Source organism: Mesocricetus auratus, unplaced genomic scaffold, assembly GCF_017639785.1.
Source record: "Mesocricetus auratus isolate SY011 unplaced genomic scaffold, BCM_Maur_2.0 Super-Scaffold_100029, whole genome shotgun sequence".
Taxonomy (NCBI): Eukaryota; Metazoa; Chordata; class Mammalia; order Rodentia; family Cricetidae; genus Mesocricetus; species Mesocricetus auratus.
The window spans coordinates 20,447,822-20,471,235 of record NW_024429210.1 but is presented as its reverse complement, the minus strand read 5'-3'; the positions used below and the strand labels follow the sequence as shown (position 1 = coordinate 20,471,235).

The window sequence follows — 23,414 nt, the reverse complement described above, 5'->3', positions numbered from 1 at the left end:
ATAATACATACTGAAACTAACTCAAGGGGGACTAAGAACCTAAATATGAGCCCAAAGTGAATTTTAAAAAGATAAAAAAAAAACAGCCAGGCATAATGACAAATGCCTTTGAACCCAGCACTGAGGAAGCAATAGCAGGCCGAACAGAGTAAGATCCTATTTCAAATAAATCAAAGAAAACCAAGAAACAACAATAAAGCCAGAATTTGAAAGAGAAGGAAGGGGAATGAAAAGTGAGGAAGAAAGAACATATATTCACAGGAGAAAATATTTATAAATCATCTACCTGATAAAGAAATAAAAGAACATATAAACAACTACAACTAAAAGCCAAAAAAAAGAGAGAAAAATCACACATGGGGGCACACTTTAGGAGGATTTCTATGAGTTTGAGGCCAGACTGGTCTACACAGTTCCAAGATAGCCAGAACCACATAAAGAAACCCCGTCTTTCAAAGCAAAACAAAACAAAAAAAAAAAAAAAAAAAAAAAAAAAGCTCTCTCCAGAGAAAATAAATGGCCAATTAAACATGTAAAAAGATGATAAACATCATTGTCATCAGACAAATACAAACCAAAATTATAACTTTTCAAACCCATTAGGATAAGTAGGACCCACTCAGAAACCAAATAGTATGGAGTAGACAAGGATATTGGAACCGTATTTGATAACTAGACTGTAAGAGAGGTGGCCACTGAGGAAGTGTGTCCGGGGGTGGGGGTGGGGGGGGCGCGGGCAGCAGTGAGCTTTGAGGTTTCAAGAAACTCAAGCCAAGCACAGTGGCTCGGCTCACTTTCTTCCTGCTATCTGTAGATTCAGGTGTATAAGTCTTAGCTATTTCTCCAGTACCATGTCTGTCTGCCTGCTGCCCACCATCATGATGATGGACTCTGAACATGGAAACCACAAGTAAATGTTTTCTCTTATAAGAGTAGTACCATGGTGTCTCTTTTCAAAACTATAGAACTAACACAATGGATTAACCACAAACTATTTTGCCAAGTGAACTATGCCAGAGATAAAAACAATCGATTTGACTGACATGATGCACCTCTTAGAATAGCCAAGCTTCAGATTCAAAAAATAAAGTGGTAGCTATTTGGAGCTAAGAACAAGAGAGGAAAAAATGAGAAGTTACTGTAAAATGGGTGCAGATTTTCAGCTTGCCATGAAAAGAATTTTAGAGATGGGCTGAGTATGTATACTCATAGTCTTTAAGCTGCACACTCAAAAATGGTCAAAATTGCCTGACATGGTGGTACATGCCTTTAATTCCAGCAAGCAATAGTAAGAACATATAAACAACAACTCAAAATCAACAAAATATGATTTAAAAAAAGAAAAGAAAAAATACAGGCATGCTGGCATATTTGGGAGATAAAAGCAGGTGGATCTCTGAGAGTCAAGTTCCAGGACAGCTGAAGCTACATGGTGAGACAAGTTCTCAAAAAACAGAACAACAAAAAAAATCACAACAAAACAAAACAATCCAACAACAAATAAACAAAATCCAAACCAAAATACACAAGAAGTTTAAAATAAGAAAATTTATACTGTTTTATCAAACGAAAAAGTGTGTGTGTGGGGACCCCAAAGGAACTAAAATAGCTCCGTTTTCAATTGAATTTCTACCAATTTTAAACACTCACTGGTTTTTAAGAGTTTAATGCCCTGAGTTCGTTCATCTTCTTCACCAATGCCATTTTCTTCCATAACATGGTTCTGAATTTCTTCATCCACATCTGTGAGGGGTTTCAGTTTTTCTAGGACTCGAGCAGTAAACTCAGGGATACAAGGGGATGTTGTTGGTGCAGTATTTGGCAAAGAAACATCTATCATGAATATGTAGGTCAGCACACTGTTAAATAAAATATACAAGAACAGGCAGTCTGGAATGAGAATTAAAACTGAGATTCAAATGTTACAGCTCAACCTAAGCTAATTTTCACCAAATAATTATTAGCAGAGAGGGTGTCAGATCACCCCTAGTATAAAACATGCCATACAAATTTGAGATCAAACCTCTAGTATAGTAGCTGCTCACTGCTAGCTTGAGTGCACTGCTTCCTAATTTATATTCAATGTCTTGTTTTTCAGAACATAATAGTGACCAAACACGAGGAAGACAACATCACACTCACTGGGAACATAACTAGTATGTATTATTAGATATTAAAATTTAATACAAAGATTCCAGAGCTACTTCAAACCAAAAGAACAGTCACACATACCTCCCTATTCTTTCTCTGACATTTTTGTAAACCTGGGTGAGTTTGGGTTCCAAGTACTTTAGAAGTCTGTGTAATAGCTCAGGGACTCTCCATTCTTGCTGGGCAAGGCCACCTTGCAGCACATAGAGTCGGCTATAATTAAAGGACAGAAGAAACATTGTTAGACTATTTTCTTATGCTAAGAGTATAAACAATGCCTTTATTCCATTTCAATCTTTCCCTGCTTTCTCTTAGATCACCATAAATAGCTTCTTTTCACTTAATAACTGACCCATAATTCAAAATAGTAACATTTGATTGCCCTCCACATCCCTTTTTCTACTTTTAAAAATATTTTCAACCTACTTTTTATTTTTACTACACTACAAAAATTTCCAAACTATTTTTAGTAGTAGTATATTTTACAACTATTAAGTTTAAAAAAAAATAACCATTGAACTTACTTTTTTTAGAACATTTATTTAGTGTTTGGGTATGTGTGTGGATGGAGGGTGTGGTTTGGGCATGAAGGTGAGGGTCAGAAAACACCTTTCAAGAGCCTGTTTTCTTTAACTTCAGTCATGAGGGTTCCAGGTCATCAGGCTTGGTACCGCTATCTTTACCAGCCCAGCCATCTCACTGACCCCATCACATGCCTTCGTGCGTGTGTGCATGCATCAGTCTATGTATGTCTCCTTTCACTATGTGGGCTGGTCCCAAGGGTTGAATTCAGGTGGTCAGATTTGTTGGCAACCATCTATATTAACTGAGCCACCTCACAGGCACCTGACCTAACATTTGAGAATAATTATTCAAGTGTTCTCACTAATGATCACCTTCATGGGGGTTTCCTTTATTATTTTTTAACTGCTTCCACTTTTTTCCATTGTCACAAGCATATGCTAAGTAAAGCTTCCTTTATATCTGCCCTGTTTCTTTGGCAAGAACTCAACCACTATACTGTCCTCCGGCCCCTCTGCTTTGTATGATTGGTAACAGAAAAGAAAATGAAAAATCAGATTGTGACAAAGAAGTCAGTATGGCCCCTCAAAACCGATGATAGCACAAAAGGCTGGGTGACTAATGCTATAGCTGGCACATTGCTTATAAAATGATAACTAAGTATCACAGCCTCCAAAAGAAATTAATCATTTAATTTAGCACATGGACAACTCATTTCCTGTCTTTCTTTTGCTTTGATTTTGTGTGTTTTGAGACTTGCTCGTGCTATATAATCCTTGTTGGCCTGGAACTTAGTATAACAGCCCAGGCTGGCCACAAACTCATGATCCTCTCCCTAACCTCCCTAGTGCAGGAATTACAGGTATGTACCACTATGCCTAGTAACTAATCTCCATTTATTCATTAGTTAATACAAATCTTTAATGTTAACGTGACAGGTTTTCTTTTTATTTACCATGCATCTACAAAGGATCCCCCTTCACCACTCAATGGTGCCTCCAAGAGCAGTTCAAAAAGCCAATGAAGCTTCCGGGGATCTCTGCTTTCCTGTGTTGAAGATATAAATTAATAATTAGGCAAAAGAATTAACTCTGTAAATCAATCATACCAGGTTATATTACAAGTAAATATACAAGAAACAAGCCAAACTAAAATTGGTAAGTCAAATGCAAATTTAGTTATTACTTGTATTAACACTGAGAAAATTATAAGCAAAATAGACAACTTAGCACATGAGCAATAGGCAGTTGGTATTAATAACATGTATAACTACCGCATGACTTTTACTGTGTGCAAACTACATTTCCCTAAACATGGTTTGATGAGTAGATGTTAAAATGTGTTACTATATCAGAACAGAAATCAGAATCAGAGTTATAGTCAAGGGATTCTAGAGAGGTTGAAAAGCACCATCTTCAATTATGAACAACAAAAGGCAAGAATGAACTGCCAAGATTCCATGGGGGACATAGTGCCTCATAAGGGGAACAAGCAGAAAGTATGCTTACACAGGATGTGGCTATACAGGTTCCCCAGTCATTGTATGTCTCCACTGTCATGTTGGACAGCGCTGTTCTCAGTAGGGGGCAGAGGAGTTCCCAAAGCTTCTCCACCTTCTCAAAGTAAAACATAGGAAAGTTAGTGGCAGACACCATTATGAAAACAGCTCCTCCTGGAAATACACACAAACAGGACAGGAGTTTGTAGACCACCCAAGTAAGGGATCTTACTATGCTACAATTCATATAGCATAGTATATAAAATTACATATGACCTACAGGATATAGCTCAATTTCTTTCTCAGAATATCATTCAGAAAAGGAGGGAAAACTTTACATGGTTCCTTATAAAATCTCTCCTACAGGGAAAAATTTAAACAACCAAACAAAAAATTATTGAATAATAACAGCTATCACACTGGGCAAAAGGAAACCTGAATAGGAACACAGATCACACTGTCTTCTTGAAAAGACAGACTATGATTAATCTCAAGGGGAAACTGAGACCTTCCTTTTCTAACAATCTCACATGCAAGGACCACACTGCATAGGCATGCACTTTGGTTTTAAAAGAACAAATAGGGAGGTAGTATTCAGGATAAAAGGTACCAGACACAGGTTTTTGTTTTGTTTTGTTTTTTGTTAAATGTGTTCTGGAAAAGAGCTAATTTGAGAGTAGCTCCACTAAGAGAATGACAAGGATATCTGTGTTGTGTATAAATCTCCTTTTTGAAAGAAACCAGTTTTCTTGGTTTTGTTTTTTCTTAAGATTTTATTTATTTTAAGTTGGTTGTGGTGGTACACACCTTTAGTCCTAGCACAGTGTTTCATGTATACCTGACTAGCCTCAAACTTTCGATGGAGCAGAGATATCCTTGAATTTTTGATCTTCTTGCTTTATTCCTCCAGAATGCTTGGATTTTAGGTCCATATTACTAAGTGTTAGGATCCAAGAGAGGGCTTTGTGCATGATAAAACACTCTACCAACTGAAACACATCACCAGGCTTCATTTTTGGCACACTTTATGGAGTTGAACTTGTCATATTTCAGGAAGCAATATCATAAACGTGATGTTGATTGCTACTTTTTTTTCCCCTTTCTTCTAACAAGGTCTCATGTAGCCCAGGCTGGCCTTGAACTCTAGAACCTCCTGCCACTTTTTCCCCAGTCCTAGTGTTTTAGTATGTGGTAAATAAATAATCAACAAAACCCAAAGGAAACAAACAAAACCCACCACAGATGGATCACATCATCACCTTCTCAAATGTCCAATGTTTAGAACCTCTGATTAAACCAGCTATAATTTCTGCAACACATCTCTGGGTACTTTCATGAGAATCTGCAACCAAACGTTCTAAATGGGGCTTCAGAACAGGCAGAAAAGCATCATCAAAATTTCTAAATATACCCTATAAAAACAAGGACAAAGTTAATTCAGTATTGAAATGTTGTACTACCTTGATAACCAAGTTTGCAATTATTGTCTACATTATTCTCCCCATTAGAATTTAAATTCTTTATAATGTCAGTTACAATAGTAAGAATATTGCAGCTTTATATTAAAATACGTTTTTGCTTCTAGGGCTAATTATTTTAAAGGTTGCCTTAAAAAGTCACAGTAAATATTAACTTCATATTTAATTTCAGTTTCACTTTAGATTAAGGAGATAATAGGTAAGCTCAAATTTTAATCAAATATTTGAAACTCAGGAGCCCATAGACTGGCAATCACTAAACTTTATGAAAAGGGTACATGAAGCACAATTACCTTAAAGAGGCAGAAACGCCGGGGACTAAACTTATCTCTTCCTTTTCTGTCTTCTAAAGATAGAAAAGTAATTAACTGCTCGACAAACTTGGGGTCAGAAAAATGATCATACACAATCTGCTCTGCCTACAAAGTTGGAAAAAAGAACAATATTCAGGGCTTAAAACCTACTTATGAGCACACAATTTTGATAAAGCAAAAATAACATTTAAGGCTTTATTAACTAGATGGTTATAATTTTGCTCTCGATGATTTTCAATATCCACAGAAACTATAGTACTTTCTAGAACCAGAACGTAAATGCAACTAGATGTAAAACTAAAATGCAACTCTAAGAATATTAAGTTTGCTCTCTTCTTTGGGTTTGGATGTCATTTCCCATACTATCAATTAAAAACAAAAGTATCTGCTCAGCTTAGGAAGTGAGGGCTAACACTTCTGTTCCAGCTGTGTGCAATTATAATAACTTTCTAACTGCAAACCAGATTCCAACAACTGTTTGCATCTTTGTATAACACCAGCCTTTAAAGAAAGGCTGTTCAGAATCAGGAAACTTAAACAGTGACTTGAAGAAAACTTAGCTTTTAAGCTAATTAGATTTCAAATGATAATGAGGTATATTCAATAAGGAACAAATTCTTGCTTCATTTTTGTGCATTTTTTTTCTTTCTTTTTTTCCTTTTGTTCAGTTGACTATAGGCTGTCTTGTTCTACAGTCCAGACTGGCCTTCAACTCACAGCAGTCCACCTGCAACAGCATTGAGTGCAGCCATTACTCACATACCCTACCATACCTAGCTTAAACTAAAATGTTTGACTTTAAAATGGCTGGCTAAGTGGTAAGAATGGCACTATTTTTCCCAAAGACCTTCATTGTTCCCAGCATCCATGTTAGACAGCTTACTACCTGTAACTACAGTTCCAGAAGGACCTAATACCTGTTACCCCATAGACACTTGTAGCCAGGTGCACATACTCATACACAGATACGCATAATTAAAAAACAATAAAAATGAATCTTATAAAAAATCTAAACACCTATTTCGAGAAGCCATGATTTATACACAGTGGAAGCCTAAATTTGCTCAAGAGCCCTGTATCATCCAGAACTAACTCAAGAAACAAACAGTAAACTACACAGACCAGTACCCAATGGAGTGCTGAACACAGTAGTAACTTGAGGGCAACCCTGGAAATGTTGATAGCAGTATCAACTATCACCTGAGTGATGGGACAACAGTATACATTTCACCTATAATTACGCTGTATGTGCTATACTGAAATACCAGAATGAGGTTATAAACAGACTAAAATGGAGTTAAATAAGTAGCGAAGATGCTTACCTCTGTCATATCCTCCCTGCTTCTGCCAAGCTTAGGCTGCTCTTCCGCACCGGCATAAACAACCATGTTCCTACACAGTAAGAGTTTATAAAAACAACATGAACAGAAGGAAAAGATATAGCTTCAAGAGCAAATTTAGGAGGCATTGTAGTCAAGAGTACATCAGGAATATGAATGGATTATAACAGTCTCTGCTTTAAAAGTCTAGAGATTCTCATGCCCTGGTGACATAAATTGGACTCAACAATGAAAGTCAAGTGCTTCTGGATTAGAGAGGTGTGTTAACATTAACATGCAGGAGTACAACTCAGAGCAGCTGTTGAGACCCTCCCTGGTCATACAGCATGGCATTAGCAACAACTCAGGACTACAGAAGAAGTAGGAAGAGATTAAGCACAGCACTGGCAGGAGCAAACAATATGAGGAAGAAAAAGGGAAGACCTTTGAGAGCCTCTGAACCTAGAATCTAATCTAACAAGCAAAGTTCACCAAAAAAGAAAAGTGTTTAGTGTCAATGTTGGAGGTGAACTGTGACTTACTTTGGCCAATTGTAGTATCCCCAATGAGTCTTTTCAACAAAGCAGCTTGACTCCCATTCTTTTTTTGTTCTTGGTATAGTTTTGCTATCATAATGTAACCAATGATTATCAGGTCTATCACCAGCAAGCATTTTGGTGGGCTTAGGACATCCACCTAAAGAAAAGGTATTCAGATTCAATCAATTTGAAAATATTAATTCAGTAGCTGTTCTAGACTTTCAATAAACAAAGTCACTTCTTTTTTTTTTTTTTTTTTTAAAGCAGGGTTATTTTATAGCCCTCGCTGACCTGGAACTCAAGAGATCCACCTATCTTTGCCTCCCAAGTATTGGTATGAAAGCTATGGACCACCATGCTCTGACTAAAACTTTCTTTTAAAAAGGAAAAACATATTTATTATTATTTATTTTGTGTGTGTTTGTGTGTGTGCGCGTGCACACTCGTACATGTGCCTGAGGTTAGAGGCCTCCCATGGAGCTAGAGTCACAAGCAGTTGTGAGCTGCTTAGGGTGGGTGCTAGGAACAGAACTTGGTTCTTGTGCAAAAACAACAGTGAGTCATCTCTCTAGTCCTGCCTGTAACTCTTAACAAGAAATCACTTAGTAATATCATCTCAAAAGCAGCCCACACAGGACTCTGTAGATGGCTCAGCAGGTAGAGGTACTTGCCACCAAGCCTGAGATCTAATGTTCTGACCCACATATTGAAGAGAGAAAACTGACTCCTACTGTTGTCTTCTTTTCTCCACATACATGCCATAGTACATATGTACCAACATATACAAATAAGCAAGGAAAAAAAGGACTAGCTAGGAATTAGAATACAGTGTTGACTGAGCTTGAGTAATGTCATGGACCCAATCCCCAGCCCTGAGACAAGAGGGGAGGAAGCCTGAGGTAGAGCACGGGATTTGCTTTGAACTGCTGAAGAAAAGAAGGGATGGATTCAGAATTGATGACTGTTAGGAGAATATGATGTACTAAAATTAAAAGGATCTGTTAAAACATTTTGATTCTGAATTGTTTTATTATTATTATTATATATACAGTGTTCTTCCTGCATGAATGTCTGCATACCAGAAGAGGGCACCAAATCTCATTACAGATGGCTGTGAGCCTCCATGTGGGTGCTGTGAATTGGACTCAGAAGCTCTGGAAGAGTTGTCAGTGTTCTTAACTTCTGAACCATCTCTCCAGCCTGGTTCTGAACTAATTTTAAGATTACAGAGCTTAAGGAATTTCAAATTTACATTATTCTCTACTTATAGACCTTATATTTTTACACATTATCCAATATATACTTTAATATATTATCTCTCCCTACATACACACTGGAGTTTTACAAGAAACTGTTCACATCCCCACAGTACAGAATACAGAAGTATTTCCTAAGAATGTTCTTTTACATATCAAAACACAATTCTCAGAAATCAAAAAAATTAACATTGATTCTATATCATTAACTTTATTAACACAGCTTCCTGAAGTATTTGTCACTTATCCAAATGCATGCCCTTTGTGTCTGTGGAGTGCAGTTTAATCCACAATTACAGAGTGAGGTCCAGGAGAGCCAGTGCTACAAATCAAAACCCCATCTTGAAAACAAAACAAGCAAACAAATAAATCAAAAGGAAAAACTATTTCTGGGAACACAGTAAGAAAAGTAGATAATCAACCTTGTTTCTAATTCTCCTGCCCAAAGAGAAATATTGAATGGATTATGTTAAACTTAGGCTGACTTTTGAATTCCGGATCTTCCTTCCTCTACTTCCAAGCTTCTGGAATTAAAGTCCTGTGCTACCACTCTCAGCCTCTATGAGTACTACAGGAAATACTGAAAGGACTGTTACTTATCCGGGGTATTACTTACTGATTTCATATGGGTTGATGGTCAGCTTTTTGTGAGCTCTCTTCAGTTGCTTGAGAATACCAGCAACAGCTGAGATAGCCATCTACAACAGGTTAACACATTTACATCAACATTTTGAAATCTCTTACAACATGCTGTACTGCAATAGAAACTGATTCTACTTCTTTCAAAAATACTTCCTCCCAAAAGGAGCCCTTATTCTCTCTTGGGAGGAGTGTAAACTCATACAGACTCTATGGAAATCAGTGTAGCAGTTTCTCAAAGATTGAAACACAGAACTTTCACCTGACCCCACTCCTAGGACTTCCAAAGGACTCTACATTCTACCTCAGAGATACCTGTACAACTCGGTTCAATGGGGATCCACTAGAAAGAGCAAGGAGATGGATCAACAGACAGATAATGAAAATGTGCTATATATACAATGAAATCATACTCAACCATAAACAGAAAAATAACATTTGCAAATGGATATGGAAATCATAGTAAGTGAAATATCTCAGGCTTAGAAAAACAAACATCACATGCTTTCTCTCACACACAGAATCCAGCTTCTAATTTACAAACAAGCTACTTGACAGTGAATGTGGGTATACAGAGGCCAGGAAACTAGCAAGGGGACACGCAAGTCTGTAAAGAAGTGGACAGAATGACAAAATACAGAAGCCTGAAAGTGGACAGGGGAATACCAACTCAGAGGTTACTGGTAAAAATCACTCGTTTGGGGCACGGGAGGAGGGGAGGGAAAGGGAGAGGGACCTGGAACTGACTGGTGAACCAACCTTGTTTCTTATCTAAATTTTAAAAAAAAGAATAAAAAAAAAATCACTCGTTTGTATGCTATTAAAGAAAATTAAGTTTAGGATCTATGGAATAGCTTGGCAAATACAAGTACTTGCTGCACAAGCTCAATGACCTGAGTTCAATCCCCTCCTCCAAATCAGTGGAAGTAGAGAACTATCTCCCAAGAATTTATTAGGGTGTATGTTATTTATGAAGAATTTAATGAGTGAGGTAAATAGTCTCAAACCCAACACAGTAACCAAAATAAAGTGTATACCTTTCGAACAACGATTGCATCATGGTTGAGATTTTCAACAAAAAAACGTATGGCACGAAGAGGCAACACTCTGTCGTCCCTTAGGAGTAGAGACAGAAGCCCGATGCCTATATGCTCAAATTTCCAAGGCCTGTAGGTTGAGGTAGGGAAGTGGGTAGTGAGAGAGTACATATAAATCACAGTACCCTTAAAAACCACTTATGATAAGAATCTGTTTTGAAACTTTTTCTTTGTTTTGTAGCCTCAGTCTCCTGAAAGCTTGGATCACAGGTATCTGAAACCCTGCTCAGCTCTGTATTTGAAACATAATTTTAAGTTTCTTAAGAATAAAAACAGGCCTACTGAAGAACACTGACCCTATCAATACCTTCAACCTCTCCATGTACCCCATTTAGTCTTCTAACACAAAAAATGATTCTATTAATATGTTCTTTTTTCCATGGAAAAATGATCCCTAGAGCAATTAAGACTCATGGTTTAAAAAACAAACTTTTTTTTAAAGAAAAAACAAAACAAAACTTTATACTCACAAATTTCTTTGCTCCACACCATCTAGTAAAGTATTTACCAAACTTTCATAGTTCCTTTTAAAAAATTCAGATAAGATATGATTTTATTATATTACTAAGGCAATCATTAAATAATTTAATATAAATTTAAATTCTGGTTTAATTAACCCTTTTCTTATAGTTCATTTAACCAGACTAAAAGTGAGAAGAGGAGATGCTAGATATAATGAACCACCAAAGTCTTTCTTTTCTCTTAATTGTCTTACGTTTTTTGAGGTAAAGTCTCAAACTCCAGGCTAGCCTTAAACTCCTGATCCCCTGTCTCAGTGCAAAAAGGACTAGTATTACAAGCATGCCCAGCAACCCTTTTCTGAGTGTTCCAAAGCAAACAACATGGGCAGTGGATCAGTGTTTATCCCTGGGATACAAACGGATTTTGTGTGTCCATAACACAAAGAGAGATGCTCTCTCAGCCTGGACTGGACCCTGCCCTGAGTGAAATGAAAGGCTCTAGATATCCCCTATGTGGCAATAGGGTGGGAGGCTGAGGGGGTTGGTGGGGGGGGGGGTTGCGGGAGGAGGGGAAGGAGAGGGAACTGGGATTGACAAGTGAAGCAAGCTATTTAAAATTAAAATAATAAAAAATGGAAAAGGAAAAAAACTATTAAGTAGCAATCAGAGTGAGCAGTACTCTGTCTGTATGGTATACAAGGGTATCTGCAATCAATTAAGCAGACCAGAGGAGATCAGTATTCACAAAAACATTTTTGAAAACAAATTTGAGGGTTGTAGTTGGCATCCATATTCATAACATTTGGGATACTGAGGCAGGAAGAGCTTGTAAGCCCAGGAGTTTAAGACAATACTGGGCAATATTGTGATTTTAAAAAAAAGGCATTTTCAAAAACAGAAGTAGACACAATCATGTACTCGTTACATGGTAAAACTAAAACTGAGTTAGGAAGGCTACTGCTGAAGTGTTATCACGTTTTCTTTTTATCCAAATCCAAATTACTTTTGCTGGTCCCCCAAATCAAAAAACAGTTTACTAACATCCTAATACCAAGTTTAATCAAAACTATCTCTGTAAGACCTATAAAGTAATGTACTAATGAATTTAGGACTTAATTACAAAGTACACCAATTGTACTATATCTAATACACTAGTACCTAAAAAACAATCAAAGGCAAGTCATAGTGAAAAAGATACAACAATAACTTTTATGTTTAGCATGCTTTCTTTTTTAAAATTCCAACTGTTTGTTGGAATACAAACCTCCCAACTGTTTGTATTCTCAGAAATCAACGTGTAATGGTAAATTACATTTATATTTTATACCTAGTTAAAAAATGTATTAACTGTAATATTTTGTCTTAGCAGAAAGTTTATCAAGTACCTTAGGGCGTCGGCATTCTTTTCCTGCTGGCGCTTCTGTCCTTCTTTAATTTTTTCTGGGCTAAGTAGTGTCTGACTAATAGAAGGATTCTTTGATTGTTCAAGTAATTCTGCTATTGCAGCACATGGCTTTGGAATCTTATTAAAAAGAAAAAAACAACATAAAAAAGTAGAGTCATGACACATACTGTAATGTGGACTATTTAATTAAAAGAAAAAAGGTACTTGCTACCAAGCCTGATGACCTGAGTTCAAGTCTTAGTACGCTATGTGGGTAGATGGAGAGAACTCCTATAATTTGTCCCCAGATCTTTACATGTGCACTGGTGTGTGCACACACACTCATATACATCTAGCAAAAATAAATGTATTGATTATGCTTTCAGACCAGGGACTGAACTCAGGTGATCAGGTTTGGTGACAAGCACCTTTCCCATTGGGTCATTTTGCTGGACCAGTGGTAAGGGAATTTCATCTCCAGTTACTATGATTATTAATTTTTAAAGAATACCTGGGTATGGTGGTGCATGCCTGTAATCAGAGCACTCAGGAGATGAAGGCAGGAGGATCAAGAATTCAAGGCCAGCCTGGACTACAGAACACCAATTATACCTGGGGGTTGGGGATGGGGGTCAATCCTAATATGAGGACAGTTTCAAAGAGCAAGGGATGCATTTATAGCCATAGTTATAATCCTGGTCATTAGGATGCAAATCATAACCAATTCCAGGGAAGAAGGAACTCAACCTTTCTGTCCATCATGTTGTATTATAGAATCGAGGATGCATAGTTTTAGCTTCTCAGATGATCAAAAAATGTGACTCATGCATGTAATCCCAGCATGTGGGAGGCTATAGCAGGAGAATTGCTACAAGTTTGAGGGTAGCATGGACTACAGAGTGAGTCACTAACTTTTTAAAAAGTACTTAAATGATGCCATATCTCTCTATTTGAGAACCAGTGAAATTTTCTTCTCATTCATCAAAAAAAATAAATAAAAATCTAATTTGAGTATTCTGCACTGTAAATTATGAATCTAGCTAGTGGTAAATCTTGAAAGAAAAAAAAAAAAAACCCCACCATGACTGGGCATGGTAGGTCATGTCTGTAATCCCATCATTCAAGAAGCAGAGTGTGGTGGGATATGTTGAATTCACTGACACTCCTGAGACTTCCAATAAAGTTTAATTGAATCAAAGGGCAGAGCTAGCTATTAGCTGACCAAAATTAGCCAGACAAGGTTTGGAGTAATGAAAGACACACCAAGTAGTAGGAAAGGAGTTTAGAAAGATTCTTGGCCTTTTTGAATTGATGAAGGAGAGAGAAGAGGTCACTGGTCACTTCTCCAAGGCTTCTCTGATCAATAGGTTCTTATCCCGATATCTCACTCCCAAGATTTTATTGATAAAGAATACTTAGAGGAGTGCTTTAGTACAGTGAGTTTGAGATCTGCCGACTCTACAAAGCAAGTGCCAGGCCAGCCAGGGGAGAGGAAAAAGAGAGAAGGGAAAGTGAGGGAAGTAAGGTAGAAAAATGCAATGGAGGCATACATGGAACAGTGGAAGAAAATACAGCAATGTCAACTATTGTAAGTTCTTGGTAGAAATGACTCGACTCTTCCACATCACCCCAAGGTAGTGTTCCAACCCTGTTATCTACAACAATGATCACTAAAAAGCATTAGATAGAAAGAGAAAGTTAATGCTTTTTAAAAACTTATAACAAGCCAAAATATTAATACAGAAAAAAGGGAAAGATATGGAAAATAAAAGCCAGAATTTCCAGTAAAATATGTGTGAACAAATAAATGGTTTGCTTACTGTGAAGTCCAAGCCAATTGTTTCATATTGTCTATGAATCTTTTCTGCAAGGTCATCAAATAGTCTCACTATTGATGGCTTTTCCAGTGACATTGCTTGGCTAAGCCCTGAAGAAACAAGTGCTGGCCAAGTCTGCACAATACAGTCCCAATCATGAAGGTTTGCCAGACACACACCACTATGATTTCCAAGTAGACAGTATAAGGCTCCCTATGAGAACAAACAATTTATGTGGAAAATTAAGAGGCATGGTTGAGTCCAACATGTATTTCAATTTTTACATTGATTATTTACATACAGTTGATTTGCAAATAGTTCATATACTTAATGTACTACTTTTAAAAACTTGAACTTGAAATTTAACCAGTGGCATTCATCAATACTTTTTCTTTTTTAAAGATTTATTTATTTATCACATATACAGTGTTCTGTCTACATGCCAGAAGAGGGCACCAGATTGAATTGTAGATGGTTTTGAGCCACCATGTGGTTGCTGGGAATTGAACTCAGGACCCCTGGAAGAGCAGTCAGTGAGTGCTCTTAACCTCTGAGCCATCTCTCCAGCACCATCAACATTTTTTCTAAGTCATTTAATGGAGGATTTGTTAAAGAATGACTACTAGGCAATATAAATGGTAAGAATGTTTGTAAGAACACAGATTCTACTCTTATTTTCCTCAAGCATAATAATGGCCTTGAAATGTACTAAGAAGTACTTTTAGGGCCTAAAGTTTGAAATAATTTATCAAATAACAGCTAGCACCAACTTGCTAAATGTGTTACTAAACATGTGAAAGCTCAGTTACTCAGAACAGGGGGAAAGCGGGGCTGGAGGATGGATATGATGAGATAGATACATTATATATGTATGGAATTGTCCAACAAATTTAAAGTAGCTTAAAAAAATCTAGCTACTTATTTATACTACATATTTTTTTACTGACAAAATCTCTAATCAGATGATTCTGATGAAGCAGGTACATTTTTTATTAGTATCAAAAAGTGTTGCTAATTCCAGAACACTCAATTTTGAATTTAGATCCAAAGTTGGATTGTTGCCCACTGCATAATCTAGTTCCCTCTACAGGCTCTTTATATAGTCACTGTTAACTTTGACCCCTCTAATGCTGCCCATAACAAGACTGACCAATATATGATCAAATGAGGCAGACCTTCCAGAGAGAACATCCAGCACTGGGGTAGAAAGTCAGCCACCAGAAAGTAAAGAAGAAAGGAAATGGTGGGTCACTTGGTATCAGTCCCAACCACTAATCTCCAACACTGTGACATGAAGAAGGTGAACAAACTATATAAAAGAATACTTGTTATAATAAAACTTTAAAAGTAACTAAGCCAGGCTTACAAGGCTTAACTTCAAGGAACATGTTTAGTACTCATCTTACTCCTCTCTAGAAACTGGGCATTGGTGCTTTCTTTTTAAAAGTCTCTTTATTGCCTTTTGTGACTATTCCTCTCTTGTCATGGTGTCTCAGTCAGTTTTGCTGTTTGGTCTCTAATTTTTCCTTTTGTTTTGAGATGGGATTTCACCGTGTTGCTCAGACTTGCCTTTAACTCTTGGGTTCAAGAAAGGGATCTCCTACCTGCCCTATAAGCACTTACCCAATCCCGAACTCAGGGATGGAAGCTCCCGTGTTTCAGCCCCCTCTTATTTAACCACCAAGCTCTAACTCTGTTCTATCCTTAATATCTCTCAACAACTTCACCTGTGATATGTCTTATCTTCTTCCTTTTTCTGCTCTCATCAGTTGTTCAAAAAGACTTATTTCTTCCTGTCCCTGGTCCTCCCTTCACTGACTACTCAGATATTTTCCACAGGGAATACATCCTGTATCATCTCCATACCATTAATCAGGACAAAATGTCCTAGTATCTTAAACTTACACACATTCAATAAAGCAAATACAAAAAAATATTAAATGCAGAACCTGAATATCACATATATGGGTGTTTACTATAGGTATTAAAACAAAACCTATACCTTGAACTGCTGCTGTGTGACATCCTGTCTATCAGGTCGTAAAAACTCCAAAACCAAAGGGATGATATCTCTGCAACAGAAATTATAGGCTCCCAAAGCAGCAAAAAATGTCTGCTGAGCCTTGTTTCTGACCTGGGGAAAATTGACAAAGATTTAAAATGATGTCTAATGAAGCATAAAAAACAAAGGATGATAATTTAGATGGTTTCCTAAATAACAGAAAACACGTACCCTAAAAAGCAAGCAAATGACTAATATTAAAAGGAAAATACTATCATGTGCATTTCTTTTATGAAAGGAAGTTGAATTACACTCATGGGCAACAGTTTATAACATTGTTGAAAGCAAAAAGCAGACACTCTTAAGTCACTGTTGATGAGAAAATATATTTTCCTTATGTCCATACACAGGAAATTACCAAGATAGAAGGAACTAATATACAGAAATCTTGTAATTTCTCTGTTCTATGTGCTAGGATGTTATCTTTTGGTCCTATACTATATTAAGAAATAGACTACATGTTACATGCTAGTAACTCTTTGAAACCCAAGCATCACATACAGTCATCCTCAGCTAGCCTTCAAATTTTCATAGAATTACATAATAGAAGCATTCTACCAGTATAATCTCTAAAATTTACAACAGAGAAATAATTTAAAAAGGACATGGTAGTGCCTATGCCAATATTGCCAGCACTCTGGAGGTAAAGGCAGGTGAACTGAAGTTCAAGGCCAGTCTTAAACAGCAAGACAGTGTTGAAGGAAGGCTCAAGGCTCTTAAAAGAAAAGCAATTATCCAGGCATGGTAGCATACCTCTTTAATCCCAGCAAAGGCTGGAGGATCTCTTGAGTTGAAGGCCAGCCCGATCTACAAAATGAGTTTTAGGACAGTCACAGCTACAGAGAAACCCTGTCTTGGAAAAGAGAGACAGGGGTGGAGCAAATACACTACCAACAAATGTTTTCCAATGCACATTATGGCAAAATTTGAAACCTATTTCCAATGGCACTGGGGTGGGACAGGATTAGGGAAGGGGGTCACTAAATTTTAGCTCTGTTTCTCTTGCTTTCTGGCTGTGAGATCCTACATGAGGGATTATTTAAACTCTACTGGGAAGACAGGGATATTTAGATTGCACGTAAGAAAATGAAAGTAGAGTAGAGACTCACCTGACTATACGAACTTGTTGATAATCGAAGAAGATCTCTGATCATATCTTGATGTATTCTTTTATACTCACAACCCTCAACAGTTAGTGTTCGCAACTTTAAAAAGAAATAATATAAATCAAGTCTCGAAGTGTGCACTGAAAGTCCACTTAATTATGAGAAGCACCACAGTAATTATTTATTAGCATGCTGAATTAAGAGGTGATAATCTAGACACTTGCCTCATGCTGCAGCATCACTCTGTCAATTAGCAGTGCTCTGATATGTTGTTTTTTTCCATGGAGCTGGAAAAGAAAATAGCAAATATCTCAATGTTTTCACTAAGTGACTTCAACAATTAGTTCCTGAATTTCCTAATGAAAACTTACCTCAAAATAAGGACACAGCCAGGTACGGCAGTGCATACTTTTAATCTTAGAGGTAGGTAGATCTTTGAATTCCAGGCCACTCAGGGCTACACATATTGACCAAATCTCAAAACAAAACAAACCAGCCAACTAACCAAGCATACAAACAAAAAACCCAGTAACAACAACAACAAAAACGTCAACCCAAACCTAAACCAAGAAACTGAACATAAGGCAGAAAAAATGGCTGAGGAGCAGATGCAACTGCCACATGTCTGATAACCTAGGTTCAACTCCTGGGACCTACATGTTCGAAAGAGAGAGCTGACTTTTACAAGTTTTTTTTTGAACTCCGCTTTCACAGATGCATGCCTACACACACAAACAGACACAACAAAAAAAAATACTTTTAATTGTTACAAATGATTATTCTTTATTACATTAGTCATCAAAGTGCTCCAATTTTACCTTTTATCCAAACCTTCCAATTTTCACCTAGATTCTAACTGTGTCCGAACATTTTAATATTCCTCTATCCTAATTTTCAGTCAGGTGTGGTGGCTCATGCTTACAATACATACTCCTTTAGTGGATCTCTACTTCTGAATATAAAGCCAAAGAACTTCCTTACAACAAAACTATTGATCTAGCACTCTTCTATAGCCTGCGATAGTTCTCATCTTCTATCTCCAGTATCCAGTACAAGTAACATACAGGTATCTAGAAACTCAACTCTAGCATAAGTCTACTGGAAACACTTCTGGAACAGCTCTGCTCTTCTTGGGGTATTTTTCCTTCCATTTGCCTGAAGAGGTTTATACTGATTCTAATATTGGATCATGAAATCATTATAAGAAATGTTTTCCTCAGATTTACATGAAGTTCATGACTGTGCACTTTTTTTTTCAAAAAAATTTCTTCAAGTTTTTGTAAGATAGTCTGAATGCTACTGAGAAAATCCCTGCATGAATACAGAAATGATTGTGCAGACTAATGGATGTTATCACTAAATAAAATACTTTTAACTTAGGGCCTCGCATATGTTAGATAAGTGTCCTACAATTAAGCAAAGCAATATTTCTAGCAAGTAAATATATTCTTTCACTTAGGATCTGTTTGATATGTGTCATGTTTTTAGCCTTCATACAATATTGTGGGTTTTTTTTTCTCTAAAAGTCAAATATTTTATTATTACCTAGTAAGAAGCCTATGGCAAAAAAAAAAGAACATTGATTTTATGAATATTCTTTTTTGTTTGGTTTTGTGTTTTTGGTTTTTCGAGACAGGGTTTCTCTGTGTAGCTTTATAGACCAGGATGGCTTCGAACTCAGAGATCCCCCTGCCTCTGCCTCCCAAGTGCTGGAATTAAAGGCTTGCACCACGAATGCCCGTCTTATGCAATAGTCTTAAACTACTACTTTTACTTATAAGGTTAAATTTCCTCTATAAACAATAATCTTCAAATCAGGAATATTATACGTCTTTTTAAAAACAATAATTCAGAATTTCAGGTGACAATACTAACCTGATTTTCCATTGATTTCTTTACTAAGTTAAAGCTTTTCCATCGGGAGTCAAATTCATGTTTATGAGATCCTTGGAATTGCAGAAGGTCTCCAATAATCTGTGTCAAAGAATTTCAACATTTATTCAGAAGTCACCAATCAAACCCAAGCACTTTAACAATTATGGAGTCACTTCTACCTTTATGATGAGAAACAATGATTTGGTATCATCTTCTGATTTATCAAGTATGTGGTCTAAAATAGGAGAAGAAAAAAATTTTAGCCAACATCTTAAATTATTAAGAACTGAACTGCTTCTTAAAGAGATTTTTTTAAAAAGTGGATATTCTCCCTATTTCTAAAAAAAAGCACACTTGCCATAGGCTGCTATTCTTAAGTTTAGGAATACAGGCAAGGTACAGGCACGTATACTCACTAAGAAGTTTCCGTATGACACTAGCAATTGCTTCTCTGTGGTTCTCTCGGGATAGGTCTATTAAAAAAATAAAAATAAATAGAGAAGGTATTTAGACATGGAAAGTTCCTCATTTTATTCCAGTTTTTACAATGGGTTAACATAAGATCCTTCTTAAAAGATAAAGGGAGGACAAATAGCTTTGCCTTAGTTAAATTAGCAGCTGAGTAGGACACAGGCTAACACTCAAAACCACGTTTAATGATCTAAGTTAAGCATTGAGGCACACACCTGTAACTTTAACACCTCAGAGAGTAAGATGGGGGATGGCATATGGTTTAAGGCTAGACCGCTCTACAAAGCATGACTCTGTCTCCAATTACTCTATAAATGAATAAATAGGCATATCTGGCCATGGTGATGCACATGTGTAAGGTAAAGGATCTAAAGGCAGGATGGGGTCACATGAGATTGGTCCCTAACAACCAAAGTAAAATGACTGTTTATGAAACCTGTTGTCAAGAAAGTGGGGGAGAGATGGATCAGGGGTTAAAAGCACTTGCTGCTCTTACAAAGGATGTGAGTTCAATTCTCAGCATCCACATGGCATCTCATGATCAGCTCTAACTCCAGTTCCAGGGGATCTGAGACCTTCTTCTGACCTCCATGGGAATATGGCACACATATATACAGAAAATACTCATACATATAAAATAAAAAAAAATAAATACATAATTTCATAAGGTAGGGGAGGGAGAGGGAAAATACTGTTGTGAACATTTCAAAGTCGCTAGCTGCTAATTAGAAACCACAAAGGCTTGAGACTCTTTAAAGTTACAGGTGACCCAAATCCAGCAATTAACCTTAGAAATTAATTACAGAATTAATTCTCTTATTATCCCTGAGTAAGAAAATTTACTGAGTTTCTATTAAGGTTGCTGACTGAAGTTTACATTAGTATAATAAGACATAGTGTGTGTGGGGGGGGTAGGAGTGTTGCTGGGAATTGACCCTGAGCCTCAGGCATAACATGTGCTCCATCACTTGAGGATGATCCCAGGTGTTTCACAATATACTAATACAAAATTTAAGGGTTGGGGTGTCTCTTGGGTATGATCTCCCAGCACCACTTCAAAAACCTAAATTGAATTCAACTAGCTGGATGGAAATTTACAAAAGACATGGCTGGTGAGTTGGCTTAGCTGATAAATGTTTTTCCATAAAAGTGATAGCCTGGGCTTGAGCCCCAGAACCAGCACAGTAGAAAGAGAATCCACTCCTGTGACCATGGAATGTACACATAAACACAAAAAATAAACAACTGTACTTCTAAGTAAAAAAAAAAAGAGAATTAAAACATAAATTCATAAATGAATGTTATATAGCAAAGCTTCCCTCTGAACACAGAACACAATTAAATTTACTGAGCCAATTTCTGTTACTTATTGGCAATTCTTTAATAATTTCTAAAGCCAGAGTTAGAGACAGGCAGATCTCTATTAGTCTGAAGCCAGCCTGGGCTACATAATAAGACCCTGTCACAATAAACAAACAAACATCTATCTAGTTTCTTGAGAAAAGAAAATGATTGCTGCATAATGAGTATATTTTATATACTACAAAGAATCTGAACCATAAGTTCAAAGTGACTCCATTCTAATTTTTACAAAGAGGGCAAACAGCTAGCCTCTGCAGATTAGTTTGTATTCACATACCATGTTCCAGTCCAGTATACAATTTTGTTTCCTCTAAGGACACCATACTTGGTACCCTGTTTAAAAACAAGAGAATATGCATTTACTAATAATATCAACACAAAAGGTCAAAGGAAAAAGTTTCATTGTTACAATGTTGAAATAAAAACCAGGATAATGCCCTTGTAACAAATTGCTACTCTCCAGCAGTACTTCAATTCTTTACTCTTGTGAAGATTAATGCTGCTGTCTCAGTAAAGAAGCACAGTAACTAACTTAAAGAAAACGTTCTTCAGTGCCTTCGAGGGAAAAAAAAATCATCTCTCAATGGACATTATATTGATAACTAAATATTCAAGTGGAAAAGCTTAAATTCGCTGATAAGCAATTATTCATCTGCACAAGGAAAATTCAGCCTCATAATTATATAATTATACTTTAAAACTCAGTCATCTTTTATTGCTGAAGCATCTAATAGCATACATGGTTCTCTAAATAACTTATTCCTTTTCTTTAAATCAGCAAAATGGACCTTTCCTAACATCAGAGTGAAATGGCACTTCTAAATTGGTATGTAGAAATACTAAATCTCAATTAAAGATCAGTCACAAGTCAGGAATAGTGGCTCATGCCAGTACCCTGGAGGCCAAGCATGAAGATCAGTATGAGTTCAAGGCCTGGCTGGGGCTACATAGTAGTCTTAAGCCCAGACTGAACTAAAAAAGTAAAACTGTCTTAAAAATACCGAAAACCTGCCCCAAAGGAAGATGTCAGTACAACCAGACCCAGGTAGTTAAATTCAGCAAATGGCTGAGCGTTAACCTATAGATTTACAAGAACACATTTTATTGGAGAATAAGAATTTATACATCTGAATTTATATATACATATGCATGTATATATGTATCTTCAATTGAAGTTTTCCTTAATTTTCAAAATTTCCAAATACAAGACTTAGTTCAATGGCTATTTTAATAAAGAAAAGATGCCTTCTAAGAGGTGGTACAAATGCAAAGGAACCACGCAGTGAACAAATCCAACACAGGGCTACTTTCTAATAAACAGAAACTGCATATATTGCCTAACACCAATGAGCTTACAACATGGATAACAGGGAAAGTCGTGGCAAAGCTTACAAATTTCAGCATTTTGTTGACTGTTTATGATCAGAAATACCAAAGTCAGTAAAGAATAAGACCCCTTACCAATAAACTTCAAGTCGCTACTGAATTAGATCTTAGTACTAAATAGAAAGGTACAATGAAAATGAAATGGAGCTATCACCACCTTCTTGGTAGATCACAAGAAAGTTGTTGTGACTGGTTTATGAGAACAGAAATCTTTTCACTGATGATACAAATCTACTGTCTGAAGTAAAAACACAACTTTACTCAAACCATACTACCACACAATAATACTAAGTGCTTCAGCCACACTAACTTAAGAAGACTAAAATCATTTCCACAGCCAATGATTTTCCATCAAAGAGATGCAGAGACACCACCATCAATGTACTCGATACACAAGCCCCAGGCTATGCGTTCAGACCCCAGCACCTAAGTACAAGGCTGAGTGTGATGGCACAGCGCTGGGAAAGGGAATGAAAAGAATCTCAAGGGCTCACTGCCAGCCACTCTAGACAAGGCAGCAAGCCCAGGTACAGCGAGAAAGCCTGTCTCAAAACACAGGTGGAGAGGCGTAGGGAAGGAATCCAATAACAAGCCCTGGCTTCCACATGTATACTCCCCCACAGACACATATAACGATATAATGCACACAACAAAGGCTTTTATTTAGTAGTCTAGAG

At 36.8% G+C, this 23,414-nt stretch overlaps 1 protein-coding gene and 1 long non-coding RNA gene across 4 annotated transcripts in view; one reads left to right on the top strand and one right to left on the bottom strand.

The window, feature by feature from the left end:
• Window positions 1-23,414, bottom strand: part of Psme4 (proteasome activator subunit 4) — a 100,549-nt gene that overhangs the window by 16,515 nt on the left and 60,620 nt on the right. For all 3 annotated transcript variants that reach the window (XM_021227276.2, XM_021227275.2, XM_005070337.4), the window contains 20 exons: window positions 21,629-21,684; window positions 19,935-19,991; window positions 19,698-19,753; window positions 19,519-19,617; window positions 17,868-17,930; window positions 17,647-17,742; window positions 16,478-16,609; window positions 14,479-14,688; window positions 12,660-12,796; window positions 11,284-11,337; window positions 10,754-10,883; window positions 9,694-9,775; window positions 7,825-7,978; window positions 7,286-7,355; window positions 5,943-6,068; window positions 5,431-5,583; window positions 4,182-4,286; window positions 3,629-3,720; window positions 2,233-2,364; window positions 1,651-1,859 (listed from right to left, as the gene is read on the bottom strand). In XM_021227276.2, the coding sequence (XP_021082935.1) occupies window positions 1,651-1,859; window positions 2,233-2,364; window positions 3,629-3,720; window positions 4,182-4,286; window positions 5,431-5,583; window positions 5,943-6,068; window positions 7,286-7,355; window positions 7,825-7,978; window positions 9,694-9,775; window positions 10,754-10,883; window positions 11,284-11,337; window positions 12,660-12,796; window positions 14,479-14,688; window positions 16,478-16,609; window positions 17,647-17,742; window positions 17,868-17,930; window positions 19,519-19,617; window positions 19,698-19,753; window positions 19,935-19,991; window positions 21,629-21,684 (2,213 nt within the window). The remainder of the gene's footprint in view (window positions 1-1,650; window positions 1,860-2,232; window positions 2,365-3,628; window positions 3,721-4,181; window positions 4,287-5,430; window positions 5,584-5,942; window positions 6,069-7,285; window positions 7,356-7,824; window positions 7,979-9,693; window positions 9,776-10,753; window positions 10,884-11,283; window positions 11,338-12,659; window positions 12,797-14,478; window positions 14,689-16,477; window positions 16,610-17,646; window positions 17,743-17,867; window positions 17,931-19,518; window positions 19,618-19,697; window positions 19,754-19,934; window positions 19,992-21,628; window positions 21,685-23,414) is intronic.
• Window positions 1-23,414, top strand: part of LOC121134684 — a 57,003-nt gene that overhangs the window by 20,465 nt on the left and 13,124 nt on the right. The window lies entirely within an intron of this gene.